Source organism: Simochromis diagramma, unplaced genomic scaffold, assembly GCF_900408965.1.
Source record: "Simochromis diagramma unplaced genomic scaffold, fSimDia1.1 OVJJ01000618.1, whole genome shotgun sequence".
Classification (NCBI taxonomy): domain Eukaryota; kingdom Metazoa; phylum Chordata; class Actinopteri; order Cichliformes; family Cichlidae; genus Simochromis; species Simochromis diagramma.
In genome coordinates this window covers 3190938-3204402 of record NW_024387423.1, presented here as the reverse complement: position 1 = coordinate 3204402, position 13465 = coordinate 3190938, and the positions used below count along the sequence as shown (strand labels likewise).

The 13465-nt window shown below is 41.8% G+C and overlaps 2 protein-coding genes across 3 annotated transcripts; both read left to right on the top strand.

Annotated features, from left to right (window-relative positions):
* Nucleotides 1-117: 117 nt before the first annotated feature.
* On the top strand, nt 118-2997 carry pigv (phosphatidylinositol glycan anchor biosynthesis, class V). Its single transcript, XM_040012710.1, has 3 exons — nt 118-476; nt 644-1810; nt 1901-2997. The coding sequence occupies exons 1-3, from the start codon at nt 414-416 to the stop codon at nt 2180-2182; spliced, it is 1512 nt and encodes a 503-aa protein (XP_039868644.1). The 5' UTR covers nt 118-413; the 3' UTR covers nt 2183-2997.
* A 1291-nt stretch (nt 2998-4288) lies between these two features.
* Nucleotides 4289-13078, top strand: zdhhc18a (zinc finger DHHC-type palmitoyltransferase 18a). 2 transcript variants are annotated; one of them, XM_040012712.1, is made up of 10 exons: nt 4292-4982; nt 5072-5232; nt 5519-5668; nt 7186-7323; nt 7412-7463; nt 7986-8088; nt 8201-8313; nt 9403-9508; nt 10367-10437; nt 11103-11216. In XM_040012712.1, exons 1-9 carry the CDS (start codon nt 4750-4752, stop codon nt 10406-10408), a joined length of 1098 nt encoding a protein of 365 aa, XP_039868646.1. In that variant the 5' UTR covers nt 4292-4749; the 3' UTR covers nt 10409-10437; nt 11103-11216. The 2 variants fall into 2 exon arrangements, with proteins under 2 accessions (XP_039868645.1, XP_039868646.1); XM_040012711.1 differs by lacking the exon at nt 10367-10437 and having other exon boundaries at nt 4289-4982; nt 11103-13078.
* Nucleotides 13079-13465: the final 387 nt, after the last annotated feature.

Sequence of the window (13465 nt, the reverse complement as noted above, 5' to 3'; positions counted from 1 at the left end):
GCATAAACCAGTCCATGGGGCAGTATCGAGCGCCGCCTGCTGGAGCGGACATGTATGGCGTGTTAGCGATATTACCGCAACGATGCGAACTTTTATTTTGAAATAACGTTTTCCCTTACGCCGGAAGAGAAAAGTGCCATTCGAAAAGAAGCTGCAGGATGAGGATATGAGGACAAAGAGTTCAGCCGAGCGACAAACAAACGCTGCTCGAAGACCATAAAATATCATTTGTGTTTACTCTTTTCGTTTCCTAACTTCAACGCCAAACTTCTAAAAACTAATTCACCGACTACTTATTTTTCCGTTGTAGCTATGTTTTATAGAAAATATGCCGACTCCAGCAGTGAGAGTGTCGTATTGGCGGCAGAGCTGATGCCTGTCGTAACCGGCTTTCGTGTGTCGCATCAGTGACTATGGATGTGAGAGCAGTTTTGGAGTTTGCCACAGTAACCAGGGGCCTCTCTCTGGTTCTGCAGGTAAGTTTGGCATCCTTAAAAGTCTCGAATGAACGAGTCATATTTGACAACAGGACGTTTCTACCTACAGGCTGTAGTGAAAGTCACTGTATACTTTAAAAGCATACAGCTGACATGTGTATTTATCACGCATGTGTATTTTAATAATGATAAATGTTTCTTTTCAGGCTGTCTTGAACGCTGCTATCCCTGACCATGACGCCGATGCGTTCAGGCCCCCTCGGACAGAGGACTCCCTGTACTTGGACTCGATGGTGGAGTGGTTGTTTGGCGGCCTCTCTCACTGGGATGCTGAGCACTTCCTCTTCATTGCCGAGAGAGGATATCTTTACGAGCACAACTTTGCGTTTTTCCCCCTCTTCCCCGTCATCCTCCGGGGCCTGGCAGAGACGCTGCTGTGGCCCCTGAGCAGCTGGCTGAGTGTGCGGGGGCGGCTGCTGATTGCTGTGGCCCTGGGAAACAGCGCCCTCTTCCTGTTGAGCGCCGTCGCCTTGCATGCCCTCAGTAGAATAGTTCTCCAGGACAGGCGTCTTGCTCTGCTCTCCAGCCTGCTCTACTGCATCACACCCGCCAATGTTTTCATGACTGCTGGGTACTCGGAGAGCCTGTTTGCTGCTCTCACTTTCGGTGGTCTTTATCTCTTGGAGAAAGGATTCATCTTCCGAGCCTGCCTTGCCCTCAGCATAGCTACCGCAGCACGATCGAATGGCCTTGTCAACATAGGGTTTCTGCTGTATCTTCCATCACTGCATGCCATCTCCCAGATTCGTTTGTATCGCGCCACAACAAAAGGCCACAGTAAAGTCTTCCACTACATCTGGGTCATCATCTGTCTGCTGCTGACCTCTGTCTTGGGAACTGCAATTATTGCCCTACCCTTCTGTGCTTTCCAATACTATGGTTATAGGACGTTTTGCACACCATCCACCTCCTTGGAGAGCATTCCTCCTGCTCTCCTGTCAATAGCTGAACGGAAGGGCTACCGGGTTCCGGATGAAAACGGTCCACCACCCCTCTGGTGTATGAGACCCCTGCCCCTGCTTTATTCTCACATCCAGGATGTATATTGGGATGTGGGCTTCCTCCGTTATTTTGAGCTGAAGCAGATACCCAACTTTCTTCTGGCTCTTCCTATGGCCACCCTTGGAATAATTGCCTGTTATGCATACTTTCAAGCTAATCCAGAGCTGTGTGTGAGACTCGGCCTTTGGGACACAAGTGCAAACAAAGGGCTTGACAAACCCACGCCTGGATTCTTCAACCCTCGAGTGTTCGTGTATGTGGTGCATTCAGCAGTGCTGCTGGTTTTCGGGACATTGTGCATGCATGTGCAGGTAAGGAAGTTGTATAATGAGTGTCTTGCAAAATGTCTTGTTTGAAGCTATTCAAAGCTTCACCCCTCCTCTCTTAATCTGCCTTTGTAGGTACTAACCCGATTCATGGCCTCCTCGTCTCCTGTACCATTCTGGATAAGTGCTCACCTGCTCCTCCTCAATGAGCCACTCCTTCATCGAAGGAAAACATCAAACCCCAACGTGCAGCTGCATTCTAGAAATAGCTGCAAGCACACACCTCAGAATCCTATTGTTGCGCTCCTGCCACACTTAAAAGCCTGTTCTTCTACCACACAGAGCATCCTGGGATACTTCCTCTCTTACTGGCTACTGGGCCTTGCACTGCATTGCAATTTCTTGCCGTGGACTTGACTTAAGACATTGTTTCAAGCTCTTAATGCTAAAGTTCTGTGCAGGACTAGGCTGTAAAGTCAGTGTTTCAGCAGGGATCCTTTGGTATTTCAATAATAACCATTAATTGCAATAAAAGGACAGTGATTTTGTCAAAGAGATAATTGTACATATAATGCTACATTTTAGATAATTAAACTCACACTTGACAAAAAACACAAAGCCAGCACAAAGTCCAGAAAGTTGTGTCTTACTGGAGTGACCTTGCCCGGTCCTGCACAGAGCTTTCTGTGACAACATTACATTTTTAATGCCAGTTCTTGATCATGATACAGTTGCCAGGTTTCATTTGCACATTTTAGTCAAATGTGTTTTTGTGTTCTTTGAGAACAAATGTAGAAAATAACTGAAATCTTAATGGACTCTAGTTGGGTGTAAATATTGGGAGACTACGGTTGTACGTGGGAGGGGAACACTTTTTATTTCATGTCCAGTTCTTCCTGAAGTCACTGCTCTTTGAATCCTCCCGTTTGTGTCTCGGGACTTGAGTGAGAATAAAAAAAACAAAACAGGAACCTTAATTTTTTTTCTTCATCTTCTATTTATTTATTTATTGTGTTAATGGTAATTGTTCTTTCACGAGGCATTGATGTAAAATGTCCATAATGTGCAATTTTATTTTAAAGAACATTGTTGCCAAAGTTGTGTTAACATGTCAGATAACACGCGATAAATCTAAAGAAAGATGACATTTGTGCTGAAGACCTTTTCTTTCATGTAAAAGTTTTAAATTCTTTACTGTCGTGCAAAGTAAACTCATGAAACAACTTGGTGCAGAACTGCTACACTTATTTTTATGGAAAAATCTTTACTAACACCACCAACTCAACTGAACCCTGACAGTTATCTTTATATAGTTTCCAAACTAGTGTCCATTCAGTGCAGCCTGACAGCTATTATTCAGCATATGCCACAAGTGAACAATGGATTTCTGTTATTTTAGGCCACTGATACTGTGATACACACCTAGAATCACTGTCTAGCTGTGGTGTAAAGAGACTAATTCAAAAGTAAAGGAAATATAAGTGCACAGGTGAGAGTCTTGCCAGATTACATTACCCCACTACTGTAGTAAAGCTAAAGGACGTGGATGAGGAACATCAGTTTTCATGTAATGCTGTAGAGCTGTAGCGAGTGGAGCTACGATTTCTTGTTGTTTAAACAGAATTGAATACGAGCTATAAATGTGACTGATCATGCTGACCTCTTTCTGAGGAAAGATGACAGAATATGACATGAGAGCTAAAAGAAGATGAAAAAAATGGAAACACTCTGAATGACATCACAGCTGAAATGACAGAGCAGGTGTACAACTATTTGAAGCAATATGTTTTTTAATCTGTCAACTATCACAACATCCTGTTGACAACTGCAATCGGGTGAGATACTAAAATAGGCTATAACCTATTTTCTCCAGAAAATATGAGGTCAGGCAGAAGTGTTCATGGACTATGATCACAGATGACATTGTGACCTGTAGTGAGAGTAGGGAGCAAGTGGAGGAGAGCCTGGAGAGGTGGAGGTATGCTCTGGAGAGGGGAGAAATTAAAGTCAGTAGAAGCAAGACAGAATATGTGTGTGTGAATGAGAAGGAGACAAGTAGGAAGGAAAACATATAAAGAGTAGAGATAACGAAAGCAGTTAGACAAAGTTAGAGAGGCAGGGCAGAGAAAGGATAGTAGGGGTGGTGGATATACTGGACAAAGGATGTTGAAGATGGAGCTGCTAGGCAGAAGGGCATGAGGAAGACCACAGAGAAGATTTGTGGATCTAGAAGGGCATAATGAGGTGATTAGAGGGTGTTAAGGATAAGACAGGGTGAAATGGAGGCACTAAAGGAAGATGATTTGCTTTTTTTTTGTTAAATACAATTTTTCTTTCATTAACCCAATCACAAACACACTAAAACAAAAATGTCATATTTTAAACAAATGTTTGTTTAAACAAATTATGCAACATTTTTTTAATGTTATTTTCGGCACGGGTATAAATTAGTATAGAGAAAACACAGCCTGTGTCAATAAAAACAGATTATCATCGCGCCTGCCACTGATCTTCCTGTCATCTCCGTGCAGGGTAGACGCGTTTTCCCCATTATGGATGATCATCAGGACGTACGTGATGACGTTACGATGACGCCATGACGTACGGTAGCTGACTGTGAAAGAAAAAGGAACTCCCGTGAAGACGGAGTGGAAGCTCCTCTGTGAGGGTTGAATTTTTAATTGAGGCTAGTTAATTTGACAGCATGGGCAGTCATATTTCTGTTTGGCTTTAATTTAACTACCAAACATGGTAGTTAACCCCGCGCCAACCTGGGGGTTGATTCAGACTGTGAACTACGGAGAAGAATGCCTTTGTTGGTACGCTAGCTAGTGTTAGCTTTCATGATGGGAAAGTAAGAAGCAAAATATAAAGTTACACTGACTGACCCTTGAGAGGACTGTCGTTTTTTAAAAGAAGAAACACGACGAGAAAAGAGAGGTCTATCTGTGTGTGCCTTTAGCTACCTCCGAACCGCTTACACGATGAAGAACTGCGAGTACCAGCAGATAGATCCACGGGCACTGTCGGTGACCCCGCTGTCGGCGCAGAATCTCGGGGAGAAGAAGGCACAGTCGCCCCGGAGGAAATGGGAAGTGTTCCCCGGGAAGAACAGGTTTTTCTGCGACGGGCGACTCATTCTTTCCCGACAGAGCGGTGTCCTTCCTCTGACAATGGGCCTTATTGTTGTCACCTGTGGCCTTTTCTTTGCATTTGAGTGAGTCGAAATGTACGTGTTTATTTTCGAGGGTGTCTTGTGACGTCTGAGTTTATACCCCCCTTTTTTATGTGAATATACATTTATAGTTGCCCGTTCCTGGTGAAGCACCTGACCATCTTCATACCTGTGATCGGCGGGGTGCTTTTTGTGTTTGTGGCCATCTCCCTGCTGAGAACCAGCTTTACCGATCCAGGCATTTTACCCAGAGCCACTCCAGATGAAGCTGCAGACATAGAGCGGCAGATAGGTGAGGCATATGTAGTTCCAGCTTACTCACTGTGGGACAGATGGAATGAAAGAGCTTTTCCATCTGTGTGTGTGTGTGTGTGGGGTGGGGTGTCTGAGGGACATGTTTGTTGCTGAGCTGCAAACCTAAGCTGATTACTCTGGGTCATGGTTGAAGAGCACAAAGGCCTGGTATAGTCTGATTTCTACTGACTTCCCCATTTTTATGAAGTTACTTGGTTGAGCTGTTTTGCTGAAATGCAAACACCTTAAAGAAGTGTCTCCCCCTTGTACATGTCTATTTTAAGATACCTCAGGATCCTCTACATACCGCCCTCCTCCGCGGACAAAGGAGATCCTCATCAACCAGCAGGTGGTAAAGCTCAAATACTGCTTCACCTGTAAGATGTTCCGCCCTCCTCGCACCTCCCACTGCAGCCTGTGCGACAACTGTGTAGGTGAGAATAAACTTACACATGGAATCCCAAATCCATCTACCTTAAGTGCAAAGTGCAATATTGCTATTATATCCAGTGCCTACCTATGCCATTCTTAAAGCTGCTTTTATTAGGATTATTACTCATTTATTTATGATTGAATAGAACATTTTTTTTTTTTTATGACTGTTTCATTCTAATAGTATGACTGTTTATGTTTGCCTCTATGCTTGTGCTTACAATGATAATGAAGCTTATCTTAGTGGGGAACACTAATGTTTAAATATCAGAATGATAATACATTTCCTTGAGCGTGTTCCAACATTATACTTACAATAGCCTGAAACCTCAAATTTACCAAGAGCCTACAAAAAAAAGAAGTGAAACCCATAAACACATGACCTGACATTTGTTTTTTAAAGTAACCAAATCAGTTTAGCCATATATGCAGGATCTATGTAGTTGAAAGTGGGTGGTTAGCATTTGGTCATTATTTTAGTAAAATAAAGAGTTTGATAGTAACAACTGTTACTTCTCCATGTATGCCATAAAGAAAAGCTCATAAATCTGCCTCATGAGCTGTAGGTTTTTGCCAGGCAGTGGTTTTAAATCGGAATTTATTCCTAACAAACTCTCAGGGAGTACATAATTAAATAATAATTTTTGTTTCTTCAAAGGTTACTGTATTTTCAGTCCTAAATTTCACTACGCTTCCCCTCACATTGTTTACTTTGCTCCCTGTGAAGGGATTGTACCACTACGATGGCGCTTTATTGTGAAAGGTTGGAAAGATTATTAGTTTGATTGGGTTTTCTACGATTTTACTTAAACTTTTGAAATCACTTATACACACATTGAGGAAGTTGGGAGTTTTGTTCCTCATTTCTTAGGATACAACCTAAATGCGTGACTTTTTCTGTGTCTTATGCCTTCTATGTTTCCGTACAGACCTGCTGGGAAACACTGCTGACACCACTTTTCTTGGAAAACCCTTTTTTTTTTCTTTTTTTTTTTCTTCTTTTTTTTTCTTTTAGTTTGAAAATGATAAAGCTCAGACAGCCAAGATTGCTGCCTGATTAAGTCTTATCATTCATTAAATTAGGGTAAATGTAACACTTAGGCTCATACAGCTTTTATCACTTTACTGTTCTTTTCCATAATGCTCCTGGTTTGCTCTTATGTTGCTGTATTTGCTCTGAGATGAGTCCAGGTTTGTGTTTTCTGCTGCTGTGAATGCTTTGTGGTGACGTTTTACCTTGAGTAACAAGTCCACCTTTTTGTCTGTCCCAGCTAAGAAACCTCTGGTGTTACTTTTTGCCACTGTGTTGATCATTTTGTAGTTTTTTTTTTTCTTTTTTGTTTTTTTTAACCAGCCCTCTCGCTCTCTGCTTCCACTTTACATGAATGGGCGTGTGATGTGTCAATGCAGATAGAAATCCTGTAAAAGATCCACTAGATTGGTCCACAGAGATTTGTAGTTTGTCACTGAAATTAATGACTGTAACTTTATGCCTTCTTTGCTTTCTTTTCCCCTCCAGAACGATTTGATCACCACTGTCCATGGGTGGGAAACTGTGTGGGAAAACGCAATTACCGCTTTTTCTACAGCTTCATCATCTCCCTGTCTTTTCTCACGTCTTTTATATTTGGCTGTGTCATCACACACATCACCCTGCGTAAGTACTTAAACACATTTAGTATCTGTCACGTTACCAGCAAAGACTTTAACATTCCTCTGTCTCTGATGTTGATGTTTCTCTCCAGTTTCTCAAGAAGGTAAAAGCTTCGTTCAAGCCATTGAAGAGAGCCCTGCAAGATATCCTTTGTCTGTGACTCTGCTGTGTTAGACAGTCGAAGCACTTCCCGCTGCTCCTCAGCTTATGCCCACCCTTAATAGGATAAGAGTGTTAGAGGTGCTTTTAGTGTGATTGCTGTCTATTAGTAAGTTTGCTGCCTCATGTCTCGTGAGACAATTATAGACGTAACCATTAGTCACAGTCACAGATGACTGTGGATTAATTTCCACATGCTGTGTATTACATATAAGACATTATGTTATTGCCCGAAACATTTCTGTGTCTAAATAAGAGACATACCTAGCATGTTTTTTTTTGTTTTTTTCTGTAAAGACTGACTTATATACTTATAGTAGCTAAGGTATTTGGGATATTTAGATTATTTTGAAGGGAAAAATGCTCAACACAGATTTGAATGTAGCAGTGGGGAGATATTTTCAATTTACAGACATGCATGAATGACAGTTGTTTATCGTTAAACATCATGGATCTTTGGTTACCATTTCAACAACTGATATTATACCTTGACTTTCTTTGTGCACTGTGGTGGAGTTGGTGATTTGTTTCTTCTCCATCTGGTCTATTTTGGGCCTCTCAGGCTTTCACACCTACTTAGTAGCTTCTAATCTCACCACAAATGAAGATGTGAGTAGTGCTATTCTGACGTGGCAAAGCTGAATTCACGATTGTTTGATTTTTGTTAAAATACACATAAAATGCTGAAAACGGTGGAGCTCACAGCTTACTTGTCATGCAGATAAAGGGATCCTGGTCAAGTAAAAGGGGTGCAGAGGAGTCTGAAAACCCATACACTTATAACAGCATTATAACTAACTGCTGCGTAACGTTATGCGGCCCCATGCCTCCGAGGTGAGTAAAGACGTCCTCCTCATCACTTAACACATTTTCATCAAGTTCACCCTTGTGTCTCACTAATCACCTTAACAACTCGCAGTCTAGAAACACAAAGCGGCCTCTGAGCTTTTTGATGCTTTAGGTCATATTAAGATTTGGTACCCCGCCGTTGGCTGCATGGATAACCCTCCAAACTTGCCCTCTGATTAGCAGATGTCTTGTTGTATTCCAGGGAACATGTTCATTCACATCTCGTTTAATATCTGTATGTGCTGATTTAGAGCAGCTTCTGCTACTATAAAATGTGTTTTCATCTTGACATGACTACCTCTTGCTGTGTTTTGGTAGATGGAGAGTTCACCGGACACACTGTTTGTTTAGCCTGTTGATGCAAATGTCTAACAGTCTGTATGGTTTACAGAGAATGGTCGCAAAAAAGAGAAAATATACAGTGAGCGGCAGTCCTGTGGGTGAAAATGCCTTGGTGATGCTAGCGGAGAATAGCCAGACTGCTTAAAGCTAGGAAAGCAATAGTAACTCAAATAGTCACGGAGTTTAAGCAGAAGGGCGCCTCTGAGCACATAAAACGTTGAACCTGACACAGCAGCAAAAAACCACACGGGTTGCTGCTTCTGTCAGCTAAAAACAGGAAGCTGAAGTTCACAGAAGTTCAATATTGAACAATAAAAGACTGGAAAAATATAATCTGCTCCGATGAGTCTTGAATTCTGTTGCAACATTTAGATGGTAGGGTCAGAATTTGGTGTAAACAGCACGAATGCATGGATCCATCCTGCCAACCATTACACCAGTGGCATCGAGGCTTCATCCTGCCAATGGTGTAATGGTTTAAAGCAGATTCAGCAGTGACTCGGAGTGTTCCAAGTCACTGTAAATATTGGGATTCACTCTTAGGTTCTGACCATAAGTCATTGTATTAGTTCAGGCCATTTTTGTATATCTTGCTTTGAATACAGTGGCAGCATGGTGTCTTGTAGTTGTGCATTGTTGCAGCTGTATCATTGCAGAGACTTGAACGGTGTTAAAGTACACATGCAGTTTACACCCTGGTGGATCATAACAATCTTGTGTTCTGGTTTCCAGTCTGATCGACAGAAGAGGTTTCCTTCCTCCGGATGAGCCGATCCCTGCTGCGTCTGCCTCAGATATAGAGCTGCCCCCCTTCAGGGCCAAGAATGATGCAAACATGGTAGGGATTAAAAACCTTGTGATCCCTCCCAAATACTGACTGTCCCATAGTTCCCAATGTGTTGCTCCTCCATCCTTTAAACTTCCAGCTATGGTTCCTCAAATGCAAAATGGCCAGAGCTGAGCTTTTTATTGTTGCCAGAGAGAAGCTGTATCTATTTAGTTTTTTTTATTTTTTATTTGAACCGTTACGGGCTTTTAACGGCAGCTTCACTAGAGCTCAGTTTTAATGGTTCAGAACTGACCCACAACACAGAGCCAGACAGTCACTGCAGAACTGATTAAGGAAACTAAGAAGAAACTAAATCGAAAACTCACCAGTGAAGTTTCTTTTAACTGTTTGGCATCATGACCAGTTAACTATGCGTTAAAATCACCACTGAGTCCTGCAGATGTACATAACGGTTAATTTGTGCTGTTTACACTAAACACCTTAATATGTGGTTATTTTTGCCAGAGAATTCAACATGTTGTTTTGTCTGCTGCCAGTCTGGTTTTATGCTGTAATGACAGTTGATGGACAGAATTGCTGCTTTCTTTTAGTGTGTTGGGTAAATCGTGCCTTGAATATATTTGTGTATTATCTTATCAAATGCAGGTTATTAGCCATAATCTTAAAAGAATTTCTATTTTTTGCACTCATACAATAACAGTTTTGTTTTTTGTGTATTTAAATAAACAGTATTTTTGTATTTTGAGATTTGTTTACTTTTTATTTTGTGCCTGTCTGAGTTTTTTTCTTTGGGAATGAGGGGGTTGTGTTGTCCTTCTGAATGAACACATGTGTATATACGCCTGTAACTTTACTGTCTATATAAAAGCGTTAACACTCAGTGTTGTACTGTATCCACCCTGCCAGGAGGAGAACTGTCAGGACTTTTCTTTGTCCTGCACAGCCTGAAGGTCACTGCTGCATATAGATGGTCAATGGTAAGACTAGGGTTGAACCTTAAACCACTCCCATCATCTCTTCACTTGCCTCCGCTGTGTGCCTCCGTCCTTCACATTACAGTTGCAGTTCTGTTTGCTGTAGCTGCCATCTCTGTGGTTTTGAATATAAAGCTAAACAGGAGCAGATATTGTTACTGGTTTGTGGTGATGGTGTGAATAATATTTGTGAATATGCATGCTTCACTACCATTCATTAACATTTGCTTGACTCACCCACCTCTTAACAGTTGATTTTCTTTCCTCTTTGCCATGAGATGCACGGAGACGCAGTCGAATACAAGTCTGCATAATCTTTACCCTCCTCTTTGCTCCCAATTCAAGCCAGAAGAAAAGACAGGAAGCAGCTTCTCCGTGCACATCTGTAAACCTTTTGCCATATTTGGCTGCCTTCTAATTGCATTTTCTGCATCGAACTCACGTCCTCCAAGCTTCTCCATCTTATCACAGCGCTGCCATCAGAGCTCCCATTGCTTTCACTTTTCTTATGACTTCCAAACTAATTCCTTAAATCAGATTGCAGAATTTTGTGTACACCCCTGTCCTGTTTTTACTCTCATGCCATTCGCAGCTTGGCTTCTTTTTTAACACATTTTGCTCCTGCCTTTCCTGATTTTGCTCTTTTTTTCTTCTTCTTCTTCACGCAGTGCACTCAGAGCACAAAGGATGTGCTGGAGAGGGTGGTCCACTCCTCAGACTTTCCTGTCCTTTGCTCCCCCGGGACCCCAAAGACTACCCCTCAGGTCCTGAATGTTTCTAGCCGCGCAGCCCCAACCTCAGAGCCTTCGCCGTCTGTTGGCTGCACACAGCAGCAAGCTCGCCAGCCAGCGGCCACTGCATGCCCCCCGTTCAGCCGAAGCAACAAGAGGGACTCACTGCACTCGATCAATCCAGCCTTCCGTCTGGCTTCTCCTTCACCCACGCTTAGCCACACCACACTGATATTAGGGGATGCACCTGACACTGGCTTTAATCCACTGCACTGAGCGGACTTGTCCGGCTGCGCTGCTCATCGCTGGTCTGGCTATAACCTCTTTTGTTGTGGTGGTCATGATGCATGTTGCGATTTGTTTCGTCAAGACGTCATTGTGAGGAGTTGTGGATTAAGTTGCACCACCAGTGTCACACTGTATGTGTCCTTCAGAATTTAAGTAATTCTTAGTAACACTTGGAAGCACAATATAGAGATATTTTTTTAAACACCTTTTTTTAAGACGCCCAGAACATGCCTCCACAACCTCAGCAGAACCTCAGTGTTTAAGTTCCTGCTATTATCTTATGCAAACGGGTATGAAAATCTGGGTTTACGTACATTTCAACTGTGGATGCAAGAAGTTTGGACTTGCCGACCTGGTATGCTCTGGATAGCGAGCCATTTCAGGATTATTTATTAACTATATCAGGATTATCAACTCAAGAGTTGGCCTTATGTCTGATTCGGTTATGTCCTGTCATTTCCTGTTTAGATGTACATGATCGCAGTGTAATCAGGCGGTTTAGCAGTTTGGAGATACATTAATAATCCGAGCGTGAAGGATGGGCAAGGTACAATTTAGTTTTGTTTTTTTTAATGTCTTTATTTCAGGGGTTTTGTTGTATTTATTATTTACTTCTGCATGTCTTGCATATCAGAAATGACACTTTTCTGGAGGTTTGTCATGTTTATATGGACAGCTAAATTCAACCTGGGCAAGGTGGGGTAGGTTTGTTTGGGTTTTACCAGGAAATAGCTTCCACATATTATTTTTTTATTCTTCAGTCTGTTACTCATACTTTAGACATCAAAGTATTTAAATCAAATTTGCTGCTTCCTACCAGGATATGGGTAGTGCTATTTATCACTCTTTTTAGTGTTACTGTGATCTGCTGGGCTGCTTTAGGGACGGGTGAGCATCTGTTCAGTCTTTGCCTAAGGGCAGGAAGACTGTGTATTACTGCAGGCACTATTTTAGCAGAACGATGTATGGGTGGATGAGACCTCTTTCGTGTCTGTGACCTTCGTCCACATTGACAGCATGAAACCTGCTCCCCTTTCTGTGATGGTGGAGAACAATTTATTTAAAAGAAGGCGGCAGGAGCTTTGTGCCACTAGAGGGCACCACATGAGTACAACAGTTTGAGTGAAACGGTTAGGGAGGGGAAAAGGCTTTTCTGTGTGTTATTTAATCATTTTGTAACTGAGTAGGTTGTGAGTTTGTGAAGAACTACATCGCCATAGTGGGTCATTCATTTATCAAATATCAGTATCAAGACTCATAGGTAGAGTAGACGACTACAAGCAGCGCTTGTATGAACAAACGTTTGTATTTTGTATGGTGTAGCAGTGAAACTGTAACATTTGATCAATAAATATCATCAGACTTAGTGATTGGGACTCTTTTCTTTCTTCTTCTTTTTTTCTTTTTCCCGTCTTCAGTTAAAAAGAAAACCTTCTACACAATGACATTACAATAGCTTTAAACAAGCTAATGTCAAAATCTAATCTAACAGCAGGTTCATTCTTTCATTCACTCGGTTAGTGTGATCAGACAGCCAGATATGCAGTAATAAAAAGCATGTGTGAGGTGTGTTTATCAGAAACACAGCATGTACAACAGCTGACACAGTTCTGCAGTGAAAGACGGATTGGGTTTTTTTTGCGTTGGTTTATTTTTTTATTGCTCATATGATAACAGAGTTATAGAGATGTGATAACACAGAGGTGAATGTACTGGTTAAATGAGGAAAAAAATCAGACATGGATAACATACTACACTGTCTGGGGAAACAAACATGTCTGTACTCAGTCTGAGCTAAAACTCACTCCCACCAAATCTATATCAAATATTTAAACTGCAGCCACGAAGTGGACTGTCATAAAATCCCCCAAGTGCTAAGAAGAAAGTGTTTGTTTCAGTTTTTCATGCATTTAAAGAAACTATTTTGTCTGCAATTATTAAAACCGAAATATAAAAGTTAAGAAAAATTTCTTGATGGCTATAAATGTATTCACAATGGATTGACAGTGACA

Bases quoted from the DNA above. Each gene is read 5' to 3' on its own strand.
- pigv (XM_040012710.1), top strand. From the start codon at position 414: ATGGATGTGAGAGCAGTTTTGGAGTTTGCCACAGTAACCAGGGGCCTC. The intron at 477-643 runs GTAAGTTTGGCA...GTTTCTTTTCAG, and splicing joins GCCTCTCTCTGGTTCTGCAG to GCTGTCTTGAACGCTGCTAT. The intron at 1,811-1,900 runs GTAAGGAAGTTG...CTGCCTTTGTAG, and splicing joins CATTGTGCATGCATGTGCAG to GTACTAACCCGATTCATGGC.
- zdhhc18a (XM_040012711.1), top strand. From the start codon at position 4,750: ATGAAGAACTGCGAGTACCAGCAGATAGATCCACGGGCACTGTCGGTG. The intron at 7,324-7,411 runs GTAAGTACTTAA...GTTTCTCTCCAG, and splicing joins CATCACACACATCACCCTGC to TTTCTCAAGAAGGTAAAAGC. The intron at 7,464-7,985 runs ATATCCTTTGTC...TTCTTTGTGCAC, and splicing joins ATTGAAGAGAGCCCTGCAAG to TGTGGTGGAGTTGGTGATTT.